The 19,415-nt window shown below is 41.7% G+C and overlaps 1 protein-coding gene across 1 annotated transcript; it reads right to left on the bottom strand.

Annotated features, from left to right (window-relative positions):
• Positions 1 to 2,443: 2,443 nt before the first annotated feature.
• Positions 2,444 to 15,443, bottom strand: LOC311263628 (D(4) dopamine receptor-like). The gene is given in 5 exon segments (XM_084363822.1): positions 2,444 to 2,895; positions 5,540 to 6,129; positions 8,279 to 8,391; positions 15,079 to 15,338; positions 15,341 to 15,443. Coding segments are annotated over 5 exon segments (1,227 nt in total). The 5' UTR covers positions 15,387 to 15,443; the 3' UTR covers positions 2,444 to 2,677.
• Between the last annotated feature and the right edge of the window lie 3,972 nt (positions 15,444 to 19,415).

The raw sequence follows: 19,415 nt of genomic DNA on the forward strand, positions 1-19,415 counted from the left end.
ACTCAACGTTAATTAGTTTTTTCAGTGACGAGCAAAAGCATCCTCACATTTAAGAAGCTGGAACAAGCCAATATTTGGCTTTAATTTAAATTTTTTTTTGCTTGAAACAAACTGCAGGTCTACATCTCAATCAATGCCTGATTACTTCTTGTGTGTTGACTAATGGAGGACTGAAGCAGCTGCCGCTCTGCTAACATGCACGTCTTTTAGTGTGAAATTATCTCTTTTTGTAACTCAAAATGCTGAAGTTCAGATAAACTTGAGAATACATTGCTTTGGCCCCTGGATCCATCCAGCGGGAGGACGTCCACCTTGTTCACTCCTTTAAATAGTTCAGAGTGCTCCTGGATGACAGGCTGAGAGCACTAACCCTCTACAAGAGGGGCCTGAGCTGATCAGAGGCCCTCATCGTCTCCATCAGGATTCTACAGATGATCTACCAGTCTGTGGTGACCGGCACTGCCTTTGATGCTGCCGTGTGGTGCAACGGAGCGTGAGGTTGAGAGATAACAAGCTTAACAGGTGATTAGAAAGGGCGGCTCAGTGAAGGCAGGAGGAGCTGAGCCGGACTCTCTGGAGGCGGTGATGGAGAAGAGGATGCTGTCCATGTTGGTTAGCATCATGAACATCTCCCACCCCCCTGCACGACACGCCGGGAGGTAACGAAGTGCAAATACTTTGTTACTGTATTTATGTTGATTCTTCAGTTATCTGTACTTTACTTGAGTATTTTTTGTTTCTGACAAGTTTTGGCTTTGCCTCCCCACATTTGAACACAAAGATCTGTACTTTCTGCTCCTTACAATTTCAAAACAGGCTTGTTACTTTAGTTTGAATGCATTTGAGGGGAATTGTGGATTATTTTTATTCTGCGGTAGAAATGTCCTTCAGATGGATACTTTTCACTTTTACAAGAATAGAAAGAAAGAGGAAAATAGGCATCAGGAGTGTGGTGTACAGTGTGTGTGTGTGTGTGTGTGCGTGTTGCTGTCAGGCTGCTCGGAGCTCTCAGCTCTTTTGACTGATGAAATCTGCTGAGAAGCTTTTAAAGCTTCACATCTGTTTGTTGTCTCTAAAGTACTATCGTCAAACTTTCATGATCTTCAGATGACTTTGAGGCTTTGTGGAGGTCCAGATCCTGCAGGGACAATCTGCACGATCTGGACTCTTTCTGGAACATGCTGAGCAGCTCTGACGTAGTGGAAGCTACGTAGTTCGAGCTCAGTTGTATTTGTTTCATGCTCGTGTGTGGACAGTTAGCTCCTCGTTGATTGAAGTCCATGAAGTTTGGCACAGAAACTGAAGAGACTTTAGTTGTTTGAATTTATCCTTCAGACAGCAGTCCTTCCACAGTTGTGGTGCATTTTTTTTTTTTAGCATTGCTTAAATACTAGTATGGGGCACAGTAGAGCTCATACCTCAGTCAATGCCCACAATCAAGCCTAATCCAATATCAAATAAAACAGGACACTTCAACGTGTCAGGATTAAATGGAGTCATGCTGATGTAAAAAAATCAGGTGTTCTTCAAGGATGAGAACAAACGTTGAGTACAAGTAAAAAATGAAAAAGTAGTAACTATCTAGCTTACTAAAAAGAAAGTCCATGGTGTATGTCATGCCCTGATGAAGACTCTTTTAGCCTGACCTGATAAATTAACATTAATGTGGAAAAAATGTTTCGCAATGTTAAAAAGAAGTGAGAAAAAAATCCTGGTTACGTTCCTTTGTCTGGATCCACACCAAAAGTTAATGGGGGGAGAAAATGTTCAGTAGTTTTTGTGTAATTCTGCTGACAAACCAACCAAAAGTCCCATGTTCAGCATACTACCCAGATTATATGGATAGATGGGGACATGATTGGCTGCAGCCTTTCTAGGACAGACACTGTATAATTGGGTAGGTGTATATACATGGTGAATACTCCTACATGGAGTCAAATATAGACCCGATCTATTCAACAAGCAGCCAGAAGCAACCTCAGAGTTGGCACACACCCTTGTCTGAAGTGGGTACACGAGCCCAACCGCACATGAAGGGTGTAAATAACGTCTGTTCAAATCAATTCGAGATCTTTGAGGCTTGTGGAGACTTAGATTATGCTGGATGAAGTGTATGAAGCTATTTCTTTCAGTTGTTTTTTTAACATTTTAAAACAATTCCCCATCTGCTTCTGATGTTTAGGAGAATGCTGCAGCACTGTTTTGTTGTGAAGCTCCAGAAATGTTTTGTGGACTATAAAAATTTGAGTAGGTAACAACTGATTTTTTCTTTGTGGGTGAACACGTGTTTCTGAAACCCAAACTGACCTCTGTAAATTCAGCCACAGAACACAGCTGTTCTGTCTGTACCCCTCCACAAACACACAGGTCTTAACAAGCAGCTTTTTATTGAAAACTTTTATTCTGAAAAGATGAATTTCAACATATAAAATCAGTTCTCGTCGACTGTGTGATGTAGATGTGTTGCTGATCCTCTAAACAGTTTGTGTCTCAGACTGAAGCTTCTTCACAGGATACACGAAGCTCAAACAAACTTTGCTGTCGGCACATGTAGAAAAATAAAACCTCACAGAGGAAGGAAGCAATGGCAGCACAAACACAGACACTAAATCAGCAGTGAGGAGCGTCTCTTTCAGCTGTTGTGCATTTAAAAACAGTCCATGCAGCAGCAGCGTCCTCATCCGGCACTCTTGGAGCAGCAGCGATGCAGGAACTTTTTGAAAAAGTTCCTGAACTCTGTGTTGAAGACGGTGTAGATGACGGGGTTGAGAGCGCTGTTGACGTAGCCGAGCCACGTCACCACGCTCATCAGGGCCGGGGGGACATGGCAGCCCTGACAGCGAGCTCGCATCGTGTGGAGGACAAAGAACGGAGTCCAGCAGAACAGGAAGGCACCTGCACGAGGAAATGATGAAGAGAGAGTTTTTCTCAGACAGAAACACCAATAACACCTCTGTTTGACTTACCAGCACCACAGAGAATGGTTTTGAGATGTAGGACATCCCTCCCTTCCTGCTTTAAGTTATTGTATTCACTCTTGAGTGAAAAAAATGTGTTTTACGAAGTCACAGTGACCTTTGACCACCAAAATGTAATCAGGTCATCCTTGAGTCCAAGTTGACATCTGTTCCACATTTTTAAGACATTACCTCAAGACGTTCCTGAGATGTGGCATTCACAAAAATGGGATGTACAGTTGGATGGACAACCTGAAAACACAGTGCCTCCAGCGACGGCTGCCGCAGAGGCATAAAAGTGCTGCTGGCATTGTTGTTTGTCCACTGCAAATCATCACAAAGATGTTCTGAGTGATAACCTTTGTCCAATGATGAAGCATTTCTATTCTGATGGGACTGATCTCCTTCATTATAACAATGCAAAGCACTCACTGAAAGGTGGTAAAGACTCTGGACCAACATGTCTGACAGTGCTTTTTATCACCATCATCAAACACCAAATGAGGGAATATCTTTTGGAAGAATGTTGATTCGTCCCTCCAGCGGTGATATAGAATCAATCCCAGGGTGCATTAAAGCTGTTCTAGTGTCATGTGGTGGCCCAACACCTTGTCAAGACACTGTTTTTTCCTTTGATTTGTCAGCCTGCTACATCTTACATCTTACCTCCAGTAATGAGAATTAAGGGTCCTTGAAGGGAGCTGGATTATGAGGCTTTACTAGGTTTATCCATGAAATAATCACGAGGATAATAATAGGGTAAGATTTGGATCAGATTCAAACTTTGACATCTCACCAATTTAATTTGATTTTGATTATGTGGACTAGGTTTTGAAAATGACTCGCCTACACTATGCTAATCCGTCTGCAACCAGGCTGGATTTGTCTTTTTTTAGGGTTCTGCAGTAAATAAATAGATAATTCCTGCACTTATTTTCATTATTTATTTATTGTAAATGATTAATGATTAATTAGTAACTACTATTAACTGACCATTCAGCTCAGAATACTCCAATGGACTACTTATTTATTCCACTAATCTAACTCAAAATGTCGTAGAGAGGAGGGAGGGGAGGGAGGAAGTTAACTAAAACTATGACAATGCTTACAGCAGCTTTTTAATGAAAATGTCGCCTTATCTCAAGTGTCAAAGAAAGTGAGAAAAATTCCTGCATCTGTCCGTTTCTCTGGATCTATTCTTATCCGAGAGTAGACATCTCCCTAGCTCTCTGTCTATCACCTCGGCAACTTCCTTACAAACCTAACATCTTATTGTTGATGAAGTTCTCAGTCATCCAGGTCATGGTAGTTCTAAGTGCTGTATCATAGGTAACTGGACGTGGTTCAGTTTCTTGAGGACGTGTCACTTCTCATCCAAGAGGCTTCTTCAGTTCTAACTAACTGGAGGGGAGTTGGCAGGCTTTTAAACTCTGTGTGGGAGTGTCCTTACAGAGTCATTAAGGACACGTGTGAGCTCTGAGTTTCAGAGTCATTAGGGCCACTTGTGGGTCGCTGACCCAACCGGCCTTCATGTGGGTCGCTAAGGCTAGGTGAGCCTTGAATGCAGTGAGTACTGCATCGTAGGTGAGTGATAAGTAATGTCGTAGGCCACCTCCTCTGTTTTAAGACAGCCGTTCCAGTTTGACATAGATGGATTTTAACATCTTATTTAACAACGAACAGTGGTGACCTAATGTAGGTGATCCCATCAGTTTCACACACTTAGCAGCAGGTAGCTGCAAGATAATTAGGTCAGATCATACCTTTTCATTGCTGAATGCTGTAAAGATCACCAATACAGGCCTGGAGTTCAGGTCATACAAAATACATTATTGGTCAGACATTTTGCAATTATGTTCTTTATACCGTTGACCTGTTACAGCCAGTGCTCTATTCAAACAGAGATTCATGAGAACTACCTGCACACCAAGCTTACGTAATAATAGGATTTCAGATTAAGGAGCTGCAGGATTAACTGCTGTGTGCTAAAGGGAAGCACTTCTTCGCATTAGGACCAACACTGGCTGTTATTAATAGGCCGACCTTTTCTTAACGATGTGTGAGGGCCTCTGAACAGACATCAGAGGTGGAGGTGAGGCCAATGCCCATTATATCACTTTTGATAGAGGTAGACAGGTGGATGGATGGATAACGTATTACTAGATTGTTTATAACTTTAAAGAATGTCTGTAATAACTCATTTAATCAGTTGTGATTAAAAGTGAGAATTACTGTCCCATGCCCAGAACTCAAAGCTGAGATTAAGCTCATGGCATACGTAAGGCTCATGCGAAAATTCCTCTCAATACTACTTTATGGATCCTTTAATCTGCTCATTACTTGCTCAGTTTGTCAGTAGACGTGTTATTATGGATCCCTCTGCTACTCTTGGCAAGACCTGCCCTATTCATCTTCTGATTGGTTGCCTTCGGTGGTTAGGTTTAGGTGTGAGGAGTGAGATTGGTCAGGGTTAAGTTAAGGAATATCAGGGGAAGCCAATCAGAAGCAGAGAAGGGCGGGTCTTGCAATGACAAGCAGGGGATTCATTCACGCTGATGCTACCAAACAGGAAGTGAACTCACCCACAACGACAGGAAGCACCTTCATGGCCTTCCTCTCCCGGCTGTTGATCTTGGCCGTCTTCCTCCTGCGAGGATCGGGGTTGAACTTGATCTCTGCAAAGCTGACCGTCGGCACTGGACCATCTTTGTACTTTCCTGAGGGAAAGGCTCTGTCTGGGGACGGAATGGTGGATGGCTCATCCTGAGTATCCGTTGGCTCCCTCTCTATGATGGGCGGCAGTGGCGGCGGCAGTGAGGCCAGTGGCGGCAGTGATGCGGCGGCTTCCTGCAGCTTGCGGCAGGCCTGGATGCTGTTCCTCAGCTTGGCTTTGCGCGCCTCCTCCCAGCGCCTCAGGCCGCGGAACATGCCGCAGTATAGCAGCAGCATGATGGGACAGGGGATGAAGAAGGAGCACACGGACGAGTACAGGACATAGTCGTCGTTCTCTAGTTTGCACTCAGTGGGGTCTCGACCTGGCACGTTGTTGATGCCAAACATGACGGGAGAGGCCACGGCCAGGGCCAGGATCCACGTGGCTGACAGCAACACTATCTGCCGCATGTCCACGTGCTTCCTGTTGTAGTTCAAAGGGATTAACACGGCAATGAACCTAAAAAAAGAGAGAAACATTTTACAATCTGGTGCACCTGAAATGACATTAACTACCTGAACAAAGTAAGAGTTGCCACATTACGTTACATTACAATCACGTTACGTTACTTTACGTTACTTTACGTTACGTTACGTTACCATACAATACGATACAAATTAATTTTGCTTTTCTTTGTATTTTTATATCAGAATCCAGTCTCGTCTTTTTCCTGTAAAACAAAATGTCATGTGTGCTTATGTCAGTTTGTACTATCCAATTTCAACAAATCATATCATGTCATCACCCTTGCTGATTTACAGTGTTTCCTGATGAACAGATGGCTTTACTTGATGTTAAAGTAACTGCTAAAAGTGGCTATCTGATGTGAACGGGACTGAACACAAACTCCAAGATCAACTACGGCCAGTTTGACAACAGGGAATCCAGTGCCAAGGTGGTTTACAGAGTTGAGATGCTGTTAGGCAGTTACCGCTTGCTCGTTTATTAATGCAGCTAATGTTAGCAGTCCTACTAGCTGACTAATGCTGGTTTGCCAGGAGCTAAACCCGGCAAGAAAACCAACTTGGTAATGTATTCCCGCTTGTCAAATTGCCCGTTGTCGTCTTGGATGCGGCGTTAGGTCTCCTTATCTCAATATTTTTAGTTCTCAGTCAGTTTGGTTAGCTCTAGTCAACAAAAGATCATGGTTTGGATTTAAATAATAAGTCAACTTGGTTTCACACGGTACATGGACAGCAATGATCAAAATAAAAATAAAAAGTCTCTGCAAGACAGCAAGTAAACATATTTCCAAAAATATTCCTTCAGGACTTCAAGGACTAGATCATGATCAGGAGTTAAACATGTGATGGGAACAAAAGTTTGATCTCTTTGACTTTCCAACCAGAAATATAAAAAACAAGGAACTTCATTCAGAGGCTCTTCCGGCTCAGGGGCCCCTCAGCCCTCGGGCCCCTGGTGCTGCTCAGTAATCCATCCATGAATGACAGCAGGTCAGCAGTCAGTCTACGTTGAAACCATCAAACCTGCAGAGAGTCTAGAAGATTTCCTCCTTCAGCCTGTGGACAGCAACAGCAGGTGGACTCTGCAGACCTTCAGGATCAGTTTCCTGCTCAGTCTGTTGAATTATTCAGACTGCCATCCAGTTAAACCTCTAACTGCTGCCGGCTGCTTCAAAAAGCTTCAGATCATCACCATCAGTCCACGTTAGCCTCGTTGGCCACATCAGTCTCTGATGTAATCACATTTCTGGAGTTGGGACATCAGATTTTAGGAGCAGCCCCGGTTTTCAGCTCAGATTTTCATCCTTCAACATCAGCCGAGAGATCAGATAATCTCATTGAGTCAAACTAACGAGCGCAGAACGAAACTGGCACTTCATCACTGCAGATGCATCCTTCATTTGGGGCTTTAAATCGTTCTGTCTGCTCTAATGTTTCATCTTTTGGAGCTTTTACAGGAAACAGACAAAAGGTCATCGTCATATTTCCACATCAGAGTGAACCATGGTGTGACTGTCTGACCCTGACGACCTTCAGATGGAAAGATGAAACTCTTGCCAAGGTGTCCTGTGTGGTCCTGACAGACCGCTCACAGTTGTGGTCTGATTAATTAGCTGCTTGTGCTGAATGACCCTGGCACAAGGCCGATTAGAGCTCTGGTTATGACACAGAGTCTGTGAGTTATGGCTCAACTTTGACCTCCTTCTTTTAATCCACTGCACATAGTCCTGCAGGAGTTTCAGGGTTGGTTTGGCTGTAGACCTGCACCAGAATCATCTGTATCATCCTCTTCACCATGATGAAAAACCAGCTTTGGTGAAGAATTCACTCTGAAATCTTCCCAAAATCTTCCCTGTCTGAGGTGGATGCACAAGCTCGACCTTGTTTCGAGGGTGTAAGTAACGTCTTCTCAGGGCTTCCAGGGACTTGGATTACTTGGATATCTGTATGGAGCCGCTGTGTATATTTCCACATCTGCTTCAGTTGTTTAGGAGAATGCTGCAATGCTGTTTTTTCTGTGAAGCTCCAAAAATGTTTTGTGGACTACGAAACTTCACCTGACTTTCCATCAGCATGAGGGTGAGTAGATAATGACTGAATTTTCATTTTTGGGTAACCTGCTCCTTTAAAACTCGAGCACTGACCTGTCGATGCTGATGGCACAGAGGTTGAAGATGGAGGCGGTGCACAGCATCACATCCATGGTCATCAGACCGTCACAGATGGTGGTGCTGAGGGTCCACACGCCGTCCTGGAACTGAAACACAGACACGTGCTCAGTGCGTTCACTCACACCCAACACAGAATCACAGCAGTTCATGAGATAGTGACGAAATTTAATCTGTAGTGTTCATGGGCATGAATTGTCCTTTTTTTGTGACACAGCACGTGACAAGTTTTAAATGGAAAAATTGGTGTCCATGTGCATAATTCTTAAAGTTTGAATCATTACTTCACAGTGGTTTTTATTAACAGATTACAGATTAAATTTCACGACTGTTTCACAGACTGAATATATCTTTCTCTAACATTAACCAAAGTGCTTTTGTTGCCTAAACACAACCAGGCTGGATGTGAACCTTGGACTCTGGCATGGCAGTCCTGAACTTTGTACATCCACCGTCCACTATGTCCACCTCCCTGTGTTTCCACCGTCGCCTATAAATGTAGTGTTTCATTCAGTCAAAGATACGTGCTGCAGGCACAAATGATCAATGTGCTGAGAGTCATGAAAACTATTTAAAATTTGTCTCCACACACAGAACCTGTAGATCAAATCTGTTCCACTGGCGGCCCTCTTGCCACCTCATTCTGGCCCATGGATTATTTCAGTGGTTATGTATGTTGCTAAACTGTTGTGTACTGTTGTACATATTTCTTTTCAAGAGGGAAAGCCCAGGTTTGTTTTACCAGTGCTTTTACCTAAAATACATTTTGTAGATACTTTTTGATAAAGAATCTAATAAATCTAAATTTAATAAAGGTAAAAATGACACAAAGCACAGAGCATACCTCCGCCAAGGCACAACAGTCCTCTTAAATTCAATCAAACCTAATCATGTATCAAAAAAAACAACCATATTTAAATCCACTAAATCCAGATTTTTACTTTGGATCCACATCAATCTTGCAATGATACAGAAAGGGAGAAAAAAATCCTGTATCAGCACCAAAAGTTAATGAGGTTTATTTTGGGCCAAGACCCATCCTTTATCCGAGTTATGTGGAAATCTGTTCATAAATGTTTGTGTAATCCTTCTGAAAAGACATTAATACAAATAAACAAATAAAAAAATACAAAACAACCCTTTCAAGAAAAGCTCTAAAAGTTTTTTTTGCTAAATGTATTACTTACTGTTCACTTAAAATACCCTTAATTTATCCCTGAAAACACACTAACCTTAATCCAAGTCAAACCAGCAGTCCTTTAATCTGTAAATTGATTTACTTGTAATAAAGCATTTTGACATTGTGGCATTATGACTTTTTCTAAAGTAAAAGACCTTAAATATGCTTCTTCCAGCACAGTGCAGAAGGAGCCTGAGGCTGAAATATGAATCAGCTCTTTAATTACTTTAGTTTTGAAACGATAACAACAAAAACAGTTTAGATTACTAAACACACAAAGAGGAGCTGTGAGGATTAAACTGCAAGCACAATCCGATAAACAAACACAAAGAAGATGAGAGGGAGAGGACAAAAGAGTGAGAACTGACTGACATGGACTCATGGTTCTTATTATTTTCATCGATTTGCTAAAAACCCATTGTTGTTGTGGGGCCCCCTGGTTTGACCTGCACACCCTGGAACAGAGCGGACGTCAGGGGGAATGTACAGACTGCAATTGTTCTCTGAGCGCTCATAGACAAAGACGGCCTGTACCAGGATGAGTCCTCCGCTTAATTTAATGAGATTTTATGGATGAAAAGAGATTTTCCTGCCTCCATCAGATTGTCATCGCTGGGAAAAAGAGTTTCATATCCACCAGCTCACAAAGAAAAAGATTTGAAAAAGTGAAATTAATCAGTGAGAGTAAAATCAAACAGGTAAAAGAGACGTTCAAGACTGTTCAGTCTGATCATTGATGTCACAGGAGGGGGCGGGGCTTCATCAGAGGTCAGCTGGAGGTGAGAGTTGACCGTTAAAGGGACAGTTCACTGAATGTAAAGACCAGATCGCACTGACGTGTTGGTTCCCTGCGGGATCACAGACGGGAGTTTAAACACTGATAGACATATTAAATCTTATTAGATTCAGATACAAAAATATGATCTAATGACTTCTAACATGTTGATTTAGAAGTTGATCCTGACATTTCTATTTTATGATATATGATGTATTATTATAGGTTAAAGGAACAGTTCACCCCAAAATCAAAAATACATATTTTTCTTCTTGCCTGTAGTGCTATTTGTCCATCTAGATTTTTTTAGTGTCAGTTGCAGAGTTTTGGAGATATCGGCTGTCGAGATTTCTGCCTGCTCTCGGTTATGTAATGGAATTGGCACTCAGTTTGTGGTGCTCAAAGAGGCAAAAAACACATTTGAGAAACTCAACAGCAATGTCACTTTCCAGAAATTAAGAACCGTATCACCACGCAGGAGGAAACGTGCATCCACTCATGAACAAGAGGTTGATACAATGTAATGTAAACATTAATGGTGTCCTTTTCGACTGAGCTATAATGTTAGCTAGCTTAGTTAGCCTCTTGTCCATGAGTAGATGCACACTTCGTTCTGTACAGTGATACGGACAGAAAATAGTCCCAACATGAAACTGCTCACAAGGTCTGTGGATTATCTTGAGTAACCAGGTCATTATTTCTGGAAAGACATTGCTGCTTTTCAAATGTGTGTTGTTTTTTTTACGCTTTGAGCACGACAAGTAAAAATGCCATCAAGTTCCATTATATTATATATTCCATTATCTCAAATATGGACAAATATGGATTATTGATTTTTTTTTTGGTGAATTGTCCCTTTAAGGTAAGATATTACAAATCTACAAACTACAGTAAACATATGTTAGGTAATAAAATTAGCTCTTTAAAGTTATTAACACATTATTACATCAATAATAACAATACAGTAATATATACTATTCTGAAAGTATTTGTACACTGTGCTGATTGTTCTGTTACTCATGTAACCACATTGTTATTTATTGTTTTGATATATTTTATTTGTGTTCTGCTGTGTTTACATGTTTTTTAATGTTTAATCACATTTTTAGAAACACAAATCCATCGCAGTGACCAGCGGACTATCCCCCCTTTAAGGTATTTGAGAGATAAAGTGTTCTGAATGTGCAATAAGAGCGCTTTTAATGCACGATAACCCATCTCTACTCATCTCAGCACTTTCTCTCATTCCTCCACTTATTTTTGCTGTTTTAATCAGCACTTTAATAACATTTTATTGTCAATGTTTCTAGTTTTATGCTCCCTTTTGTGACACAATAACAACCTGAACTGAACTGTGAGGACAAAAGAGAGAGATCTCGAGGGAAAATGCACCAGCTGTTTCTCTGTTAATCTTTGACCTTAAAATTCCATTACTTTATCCATACAGATAAATAATTATGTAATTAAGGTGCTTCTAATGGGATTTTAAGGGGATAATTAATGAATAAAGAGATGGCTATTGATATATCACAATATTTTACCAAGTGTATTTGTCTAAGTGCTCATCAAAATGTCTCATCACCATTCATAAAAGTCACAGTTACCTTGAAAGCAGCATTTCAATGAGGTAAATGGAACTTGTTTTTGTTTGATTTTTTGTACAAGTAAGAAACACCTTGTATTCATTGTTTTTTTTCCATTTATATTTTAAGTTTATTTTTTCCAGTGGTTAAACCTCTTACCAACACATGGCAAAAATGTGACAGACATTGATTAATTTATCCCCCTAAAGTATTTCTAATTAACATGCTAATTTTGTGATGACCTTTTGCTGTATTTTAAAGGGGTTTTAGCCCTTAAACACCCTTTAAATCAAGCAGATACTGTAATTAATCAAACCACCTTCCCTTAATAAATTGTAATCCATTAATTGAGCCTTATTGGATTATAAGCAACACCAGCACCCTTAATGGATTTAATGGATTTGGTGTGTAGAAGACAGAGAACAGAGGTAACATCAGTCTTATGTTCCCATCAGCAGCTAATTAATATGTAAATTAAGGGAAAGTCGTGTTTAAATTTTTTTGAGGACTTTTGCCTCTTGACAATCTGTCACATAATCAATTTGTCAAATATTTCAAATTCATAAAATGAAGTATGGGAAAAGTCAAACAAATGGTGTTTTCAAGGGGTTTGATTATATTGCTTTTTCTAAATTGTGCTGGCTCACAACATGACACTGATGCTGGAATGGCGGCCATCTCTGCTTCCACTGTAACTAAATTATGTACTTTGCATCATATCTCCTGAACCAAACATGAAAACACAGAAAAGGTCACGTCTACTCTCTACTGTTTTGATGCTCAAGGATTGCAGTGATACCATACAGAACACCATAAACTGTTCAGGTGAATAGTTGGACTCCGTACTCTGGACAGGTCAGTTCATTTTTATCAATACCTTCCTGTGTTCCTGTTTTTGTATACTGTGTAAATCTTTCAGCTTTACTGAACAGGAGTGTTTAATGTTGTCTGCAGTCCAGACTGCAAACTGTTTTCCATCTATTAAACCGGTCACACTGATTCCTGTCATCACTAACTTTAGGCAACAGAACTGTTCACTCAACCACAGCCGACAGTACAGCAGCAGTCTGTGCAATCCATCACTCCACTTTAATTAGCTCTCTTCAGTGCTCAGCCTCTGTCAAACTTAACCTTTATCCTAAATGATCTGATCACATCCTGTTATTTGGATTTTCAAACGTTGACCTCAGTGCCCACGCCAGGATAAAATGACAGCAGTTAACGTCTCTACAAACAACAGATACGTCCATACATACATGTCATTGGCTATATACCATGTTCACATTACATTTATAACTTGACTTTCATATCGTGAGACTAAGAGGAGTGGAGGAGTTACAGGAGACAAAGCTGCCAAGCCAGTAGTTCGAGTCTGCATTTAAGTATTTGTCAGCGTGAAAACACTGGATATTTTTAAGGAGCCCTCAGGATGATATCCAGCTGTGTTGGTGGCGAACAAAACAGGTATTTTAATTCAAACCATTATGTTTTCCTAACCCTAACCAAGTAGTTTTTGTGCCTAAACCTAACCAGAGTATAAGCACAGCTTAGTGAAATGAGAGAAATAGAACACTGGACCTAAGAAACTTAAAGCTGCAACTTTACAAACTCTAACTTTGTCTTTGATTTGACAACTGTTGCTATTATGTCAAACTCTGCCCTCCGGACAGATGATTAGTTGCTTTGGTTGTATATTCTGTCACTGTTACGCAGACGACACTCAACCAAATTTTTCTGTAAAACTAGACTGGATGTCTGTTGATTTTCTCAAACTAAATTTTGACAAAATGAGCTTCTAATGGGCCCCGACCCCGAATACAATGAATGTCATTTTTCAGTGTACTTACTGGCAGACTAGCACACTTATGTCAAACCAAACTCCACTGGAGGAATCCTGGTGCTGTGTTTGACCCTCCAGTGTCAACAAATTGGATAGATCCTGTTTTCATCAACTCAGAAACATTGCAAAACTCATACCACCACTATCAGCTTCTCATTTTGTGTCGTTCACACCTTAATTTTTCTGTCTCGACTTCTGCAATTTCCCTTTTCACCTGCCTCATCCAACCTGCCCCCACACGACTTCAGCTTGTCCAAAAAGCAGCGACTCAGCTCTAAACTCAAACTGGCCATAGATCTCACATCACTCCTATTTTAGCCTCGCTGCACTGGTTGCCAGTGAAGTCGAGGATCGATTTTAAGATTCTTTTAATCACTACATGGCTTAGCTGCTGTCTACATGTCAGAGCTACTTAGCCCTTACACCAGTGAGCGGTCACATCGGTCATCCAATCGAAACCTGTTGACTGTAGCTGACCGCATGCCAAAAACTGCTCTTTTGCTGTCCTGGCACCCAGGCTTTGGTACAACCCCCTCCGCCCATGAGATCAGCTGTTGACTGTTGACTCAAACAACATTTTAAGGAACACCTCTTTAGGTTGGACAAACCATCATTTCTGGGTTGTGGCTGGTTTCTGGATGCCTTTTGTGTTCATGTGTGTTGTGGTTGTAACTATTTTAGACTTTCTTTGTGTTTGTGTTTTCTTTCTCTGTACTGATGTTGATGTGAAGCACTTTGTAACCTGGTCTATGTAGAGATGATAATCGAGTAAGTGTTTCTTACACTAACCCTAACCCCCTAACCCTTAAATTTGAAGATTTGCAGCTTTTCTTTGCCATTAGTGTCATGAAATGAAGAGTTCTGAGTTTTGGACTGTTGGTTGGAAAAAAGAAGTAGCTGAACTTGAAAATGTCTTTGGGCTCTGTGAAGTTGTTATGAGCACATATCACAAGTTTTAACATTTTATAGACTAAATGATTAATCGATAATGAAAATAATGGAAAATTGCAGCCCTGCTTGGCTGAAATAAACAAACGTTTTACTTACTTAGGCCTGCGTCCTCACCTCATTTTAGATTTTCAAGACTAATATAAGGTTTCAAAGGTATTTTAGGGATTTAAAAAATAAATTAATTAATTAATCAGAACAGATTTGACAGGAGAATGTGTAAAAAGTGGATCCATATAACCTGGTGTGCAGAGACGCCACAGAGCTGCATCTGGACTTTGAAGACTCCTAATATAAACCACCACAGGCTCTCAGGGGCCCCTGAAACATGAGGGGGGCTCCTGGAGCTGTGGATGCAGCCATGAGGAAAACATATAAAGTAAGAAGTATCCCACCTGTAGTCAAAGTAAAGTGCACTGTCTCTAACGAGTGTGTTTCAGTCAATCTCACCTCGGAATAGACGAAGAGCGGCAGTACGAGCACCGCCAGCATCAGATCCGCCACCGCCAAACTGACGATGAAGTAGTTGGTGGTGGTCTTCAGCGCCTTCTCCGTGAACACGCTCAGACACACCAGCAGGTTCCCGCAGATGATCACCACGATCAGCAGCACCCCGATCAGCAGGGCGGGCAGGTTGTGTCCCCTCGCCGCCTCCCCCGGGTTCTCCACCGCCGCGCTCAGGTTGGCTACCATCTCCGCCGCGGCTCCTCCGCTCCGTCCCGGTCCCAGCCGCAGCAGTGCGGCCAGCGGGCTTTCATGAAGGCCTGGCCGGACTCTGGTCCCCGCACTGTGGTGTCATCGTGGTGTCACGGAGACTCCAGAGCGCTCCGGTGCGCACTTTACGCAAAAGAAACTCCGCGTAAAACCGAATGGAACAGGTGGTGCGTGGACTAATTCACACAATACAACACGTTAACTCATAATTATTGTAATAAATACTCAAAAAGTTCCGTATTTCCTCTTGAGAAAGAACATTTTGTGTCGTGAAGATGAAAATAAAACAGGTGGAGTTGATCAAAAGCGCGTCAAAATCCTCAAATCATGAGAAAGTTGAGGAGGAAATCCGTTTCAGGCTGGAGAGAGTGAAGACCACCCGGTGTGTCGGACTGCGGGTGTTTTTAGCAGCTCCAGTGTGTGTTCACCTGCAGCCTGCTGAAGGCCACCGGGGCCAAATTAGCCGATTAAAGCCGCTTATCAGCTGCGCTTTACGGTGTCCTTCAGTCCTTGAGCTCCAGCAGGAGACACGGTTTGTTCATCTGTCTGTCTGTCTGTTCATCTGTCCGTGTGTGTGTGTGTGTGTGTGTGTGTGAGGAGTGGAGCGACCGCTGCAAAAAATATCCACAACTTTATTTAACAGTTAATCTAAATTAAAGAGCAGTAAATATGTCACAGAGCAGCGCCGCGAGCAAAAAAATAGATTTATTTGTGATACCAGAATGCTCTTTTTATTTATCTTGAGATGTATTTATTTCACGTTAATTCAGGTATTTTAATGTGATTTTGTTATGGATTTTGCCACCATGAAGGGTTTATCTACACCATTTAAAGATTTTTCACATTAGACATGAAGTAGGCCCTATGGTCTCTTCCAATAGTCTCAGATATTTTGGTAAAAGTAGTTTAACAACAAAGTAGGAGCACTGTTACAAGATAAACTCCTGCAGAGGCAGACAACTGAGATAAATTCATTTTCCTGTTTGTGTTAGCAGCCACAATAAATGTGTAAAGGAAGGGTAAAGTCATATGACCTTTAAAATCTACTTAATAGGATATGGAGCTCCATAGGTTTGTTATCTTTTGGAAACTTTGTGATTAATTTAAAAGTTTTGTGGGATTAAACAGGTCAGTTTCAGGTGAGAGTCAGAGGCTGAAACACGTTGGTGGGACATTTCTTGCAGTGTAGAGTGAAGGACTGAACTGAGCAGAGAGCTGCAGGGCCAGAAGGCAGAGAGGAGGAATCCCCCCCACCTCCTCAGACAGTAAACTGCAGGAATCCTCTGCTGCTGTTTAGCCTCAACATCTGGATTCATTTAAATCAAAAGGGACAGACTCACATCAGAGGAGGCAGATCAGGACCAGAGTGCAATTAAACACAATTTTCTTCGGTTAAAGTAAAGTCCTGCATAGCAAGTATTATAAGTATTGATGCATTCATGTGTGAGCATCACTGTAAAGGATGAGTAAAAAAAAAAAAAGAAAATTCAGTCATTATCTCTTCACCCCAATGCAGATGGAAAGTCGGGATCTTCACAGCAAATCTTTTTTTTTTTTTTACATTTTAAATCAAGTCCCCAGCTACTTCAGGTGTTTAGGAGAATGCTGCATCTCTGTTGTGCCTTAAGTGCTCATTCAAGGAACTGCAGTATTGGCTTTTTTTTGAGCAGCTCGGACGACCCTTCTGTCATTTGCCCCTCGTTGCGAGATGGCCAGGTGTTGCCGGGTGGCTGTTAACATTTGCTTGGGTGTCCAGAAAGAGGTGGAGATGGTTCACTGCAAACAATATTAACTAAAAGTAATCAATGTGAAGCTTCACATATTTGGCAGTTCCTTCAGAAAACAAATAAAGTGTCCTCCAGTTGTCTTGCAGGAGGATAAAAATAGCCCTCGGAGTGAGGGAGGCCGTACTGAGTCCCTCAGGGAAACTGCACCGATCAGGCAGACAGGCTGCCGGCCTTCTCCTCTCTGTGTTTTATGTTAATCAGTCATATGAACGGGTCTGAACGAGTCAGTATGATTCAGATCCAGAGTGTTTGTCAGGACGTCAGAGCTCAGCTGCTGTTTTCACTCAGGCGGTCAGAAATCACCGCCGCCGGTCAGACTGAACATCTGAACATCAGTCTGCCTCTCACAAAACACGAGCTGAGATCAAATGACATGAAGCTCTCGCATGACCACACCTGCTTCCAGGTGACACGGTTTTCAGACCAGTGTTTTTATTATACTTTGTTATCACTGTCTAGATGCAGAGATCATTTTTAACTCTACATTATTATACACACTTCACAGAATTTAAGTGCCATCTGATTGATAAATGAATGTGATAAATTGATAAATGAATGAAGCATATCACCATAGTACTGACAACTCCTGCTCTGCTAGCTATCCTTGGCTCTAGCTAGCTACCATTAGCTCAATTAGCCGTGGAGCCAGTGGCCCTAGAGTTTTCCTGGACTGGGACCTCAGGTCACACCTCTTCTTATTTCGGTAGAAGAGAGAAACTTGAATGCAGGCGGTGTGCGGTTGTATTTTTCTGCTGTGTAAAGAAAATGGAAGCAGTAGTATTCGTTTCTTGGCATTTTTTAAGTTAATTTTGTTAATTTTGTTACACTGACAGCTGGGAGATACTCCCGGGGCTATTTTGCCGGTACAAAGTAGTATTAAGAGACCGAACAGGCCTGCTCTATCCTTTATCTTTATTTTCCTCATCACCAATTTAAGCGTATTTCTTATTTAACCATAATGAGTATTAATCTCTTGTTTTAGGGCACAGATCCACACATGCACGCTTCAAGGTCAGTCTCCGTGTCCTGACCCGACACTCCACATTGTTGAACACCTCGCCTGCTGAAGCCTCCAGTAAAAACATGATGAAATAGCCATAAATGCCACATTTTTCTGACACACATCGGTGTCAGGAGAGGTAAATGAGCCACATTTTTCCCTCCACAGTTTGTGTTTGTAAAAAACTGAATCTGGTTAGTCTCCTCAGTCTCAGTCAGTATTTTCGGACTGTCATTTCCCTGCTGCCGCCGCCCTCCAGTTTGCTTCAGGATCCAACAGATGCTTCAACATCCTCCTCCTCCTCCATCACATTCCTCCACCCTGACCTCTCTGCCTGTGGCTGATAGCAGAAGGAGCAGAGAAAAGAAAAGAAGAGGGAGGATCATTAGTCTTATGATATACTTCCTGTTTACCAAAATCCACATTTTAGCCGCTGCAATGTGAGCCTCATTATTCAATTTTAGCCCTCTTTTTTTTTTTTTTTTTTAGCTCCACTGCAGTAACTCACTAACCCACTATTTCATATTCCTTCCCAGATCCTGAACTTCGATGAGCCTTTGGAGCGAGGTTCTTTCTGTGTTTCCACTTTATTTGACACATTTCAGTTGTACGTCATCAGAGAGGTGACAGCAGGATGTCATTTTAATGTTCTGTTTGGAAGGAGAGGGAAGTCGGTAGTGGAAGAAGCGGAGCTGATGATGGTATTGATTTTCTATCAGGTTTACTCTGAATCCAGGTCCCTGCTGAGTCCGCCACAAACTGGTCGGTGTTCAGATCCCCTCATAGTTTTCAGTTTGCTCCTCTGCTGCATTGTGATCCCTCTTTTTTTAATATAATCTGGTTAGATGTTTTTAATTTAAAACAATTACTCATGACGGTCAGGACTCTCTCATCATCTGACTCTGGTCTTTAGGTCACAAGCTGGGCCATGAGTTTTTAATTTTGAGGCCTTGTTGTCTGCAGTGATGATGGATCAGCTGAGCTGTGATGTCATCCGAAACTCCAGGGACATCAGGGTGACGTTGGCTACACCTCCTGTCAGTCTATGGAGCTGCTTCAGAAATATAACTCCATACATAATTTAGTCACTAGACGCTTAAAGATGTTTCTGCGCAAAAATATTTAAAAACAACGATGATCTATCGAGTTGTGAACTAACATTAACCCAAATGTTTCCAACAGTGTTCAAACCCAGAGAAATACTATTTTTTATTCAAGGTAATGGAGCATTTTATTTGTTCGCCTGTCGCTATAACGTGTAGATGATCAAAGTGTGAGGAAGAAGT

Source organism: Pagrus pagrus, assembly GCF_965226575.1.
Source record: "Pagrus pagrus genome assembly, chromosome: 10".
NCBI classification, from domain to species: domain Eukaryota; kingdom Metazoa; phylum Chordata; class Actinopteri; order Spariformes; family Sparidae; genus Pagrus; species Pagrus pagrus.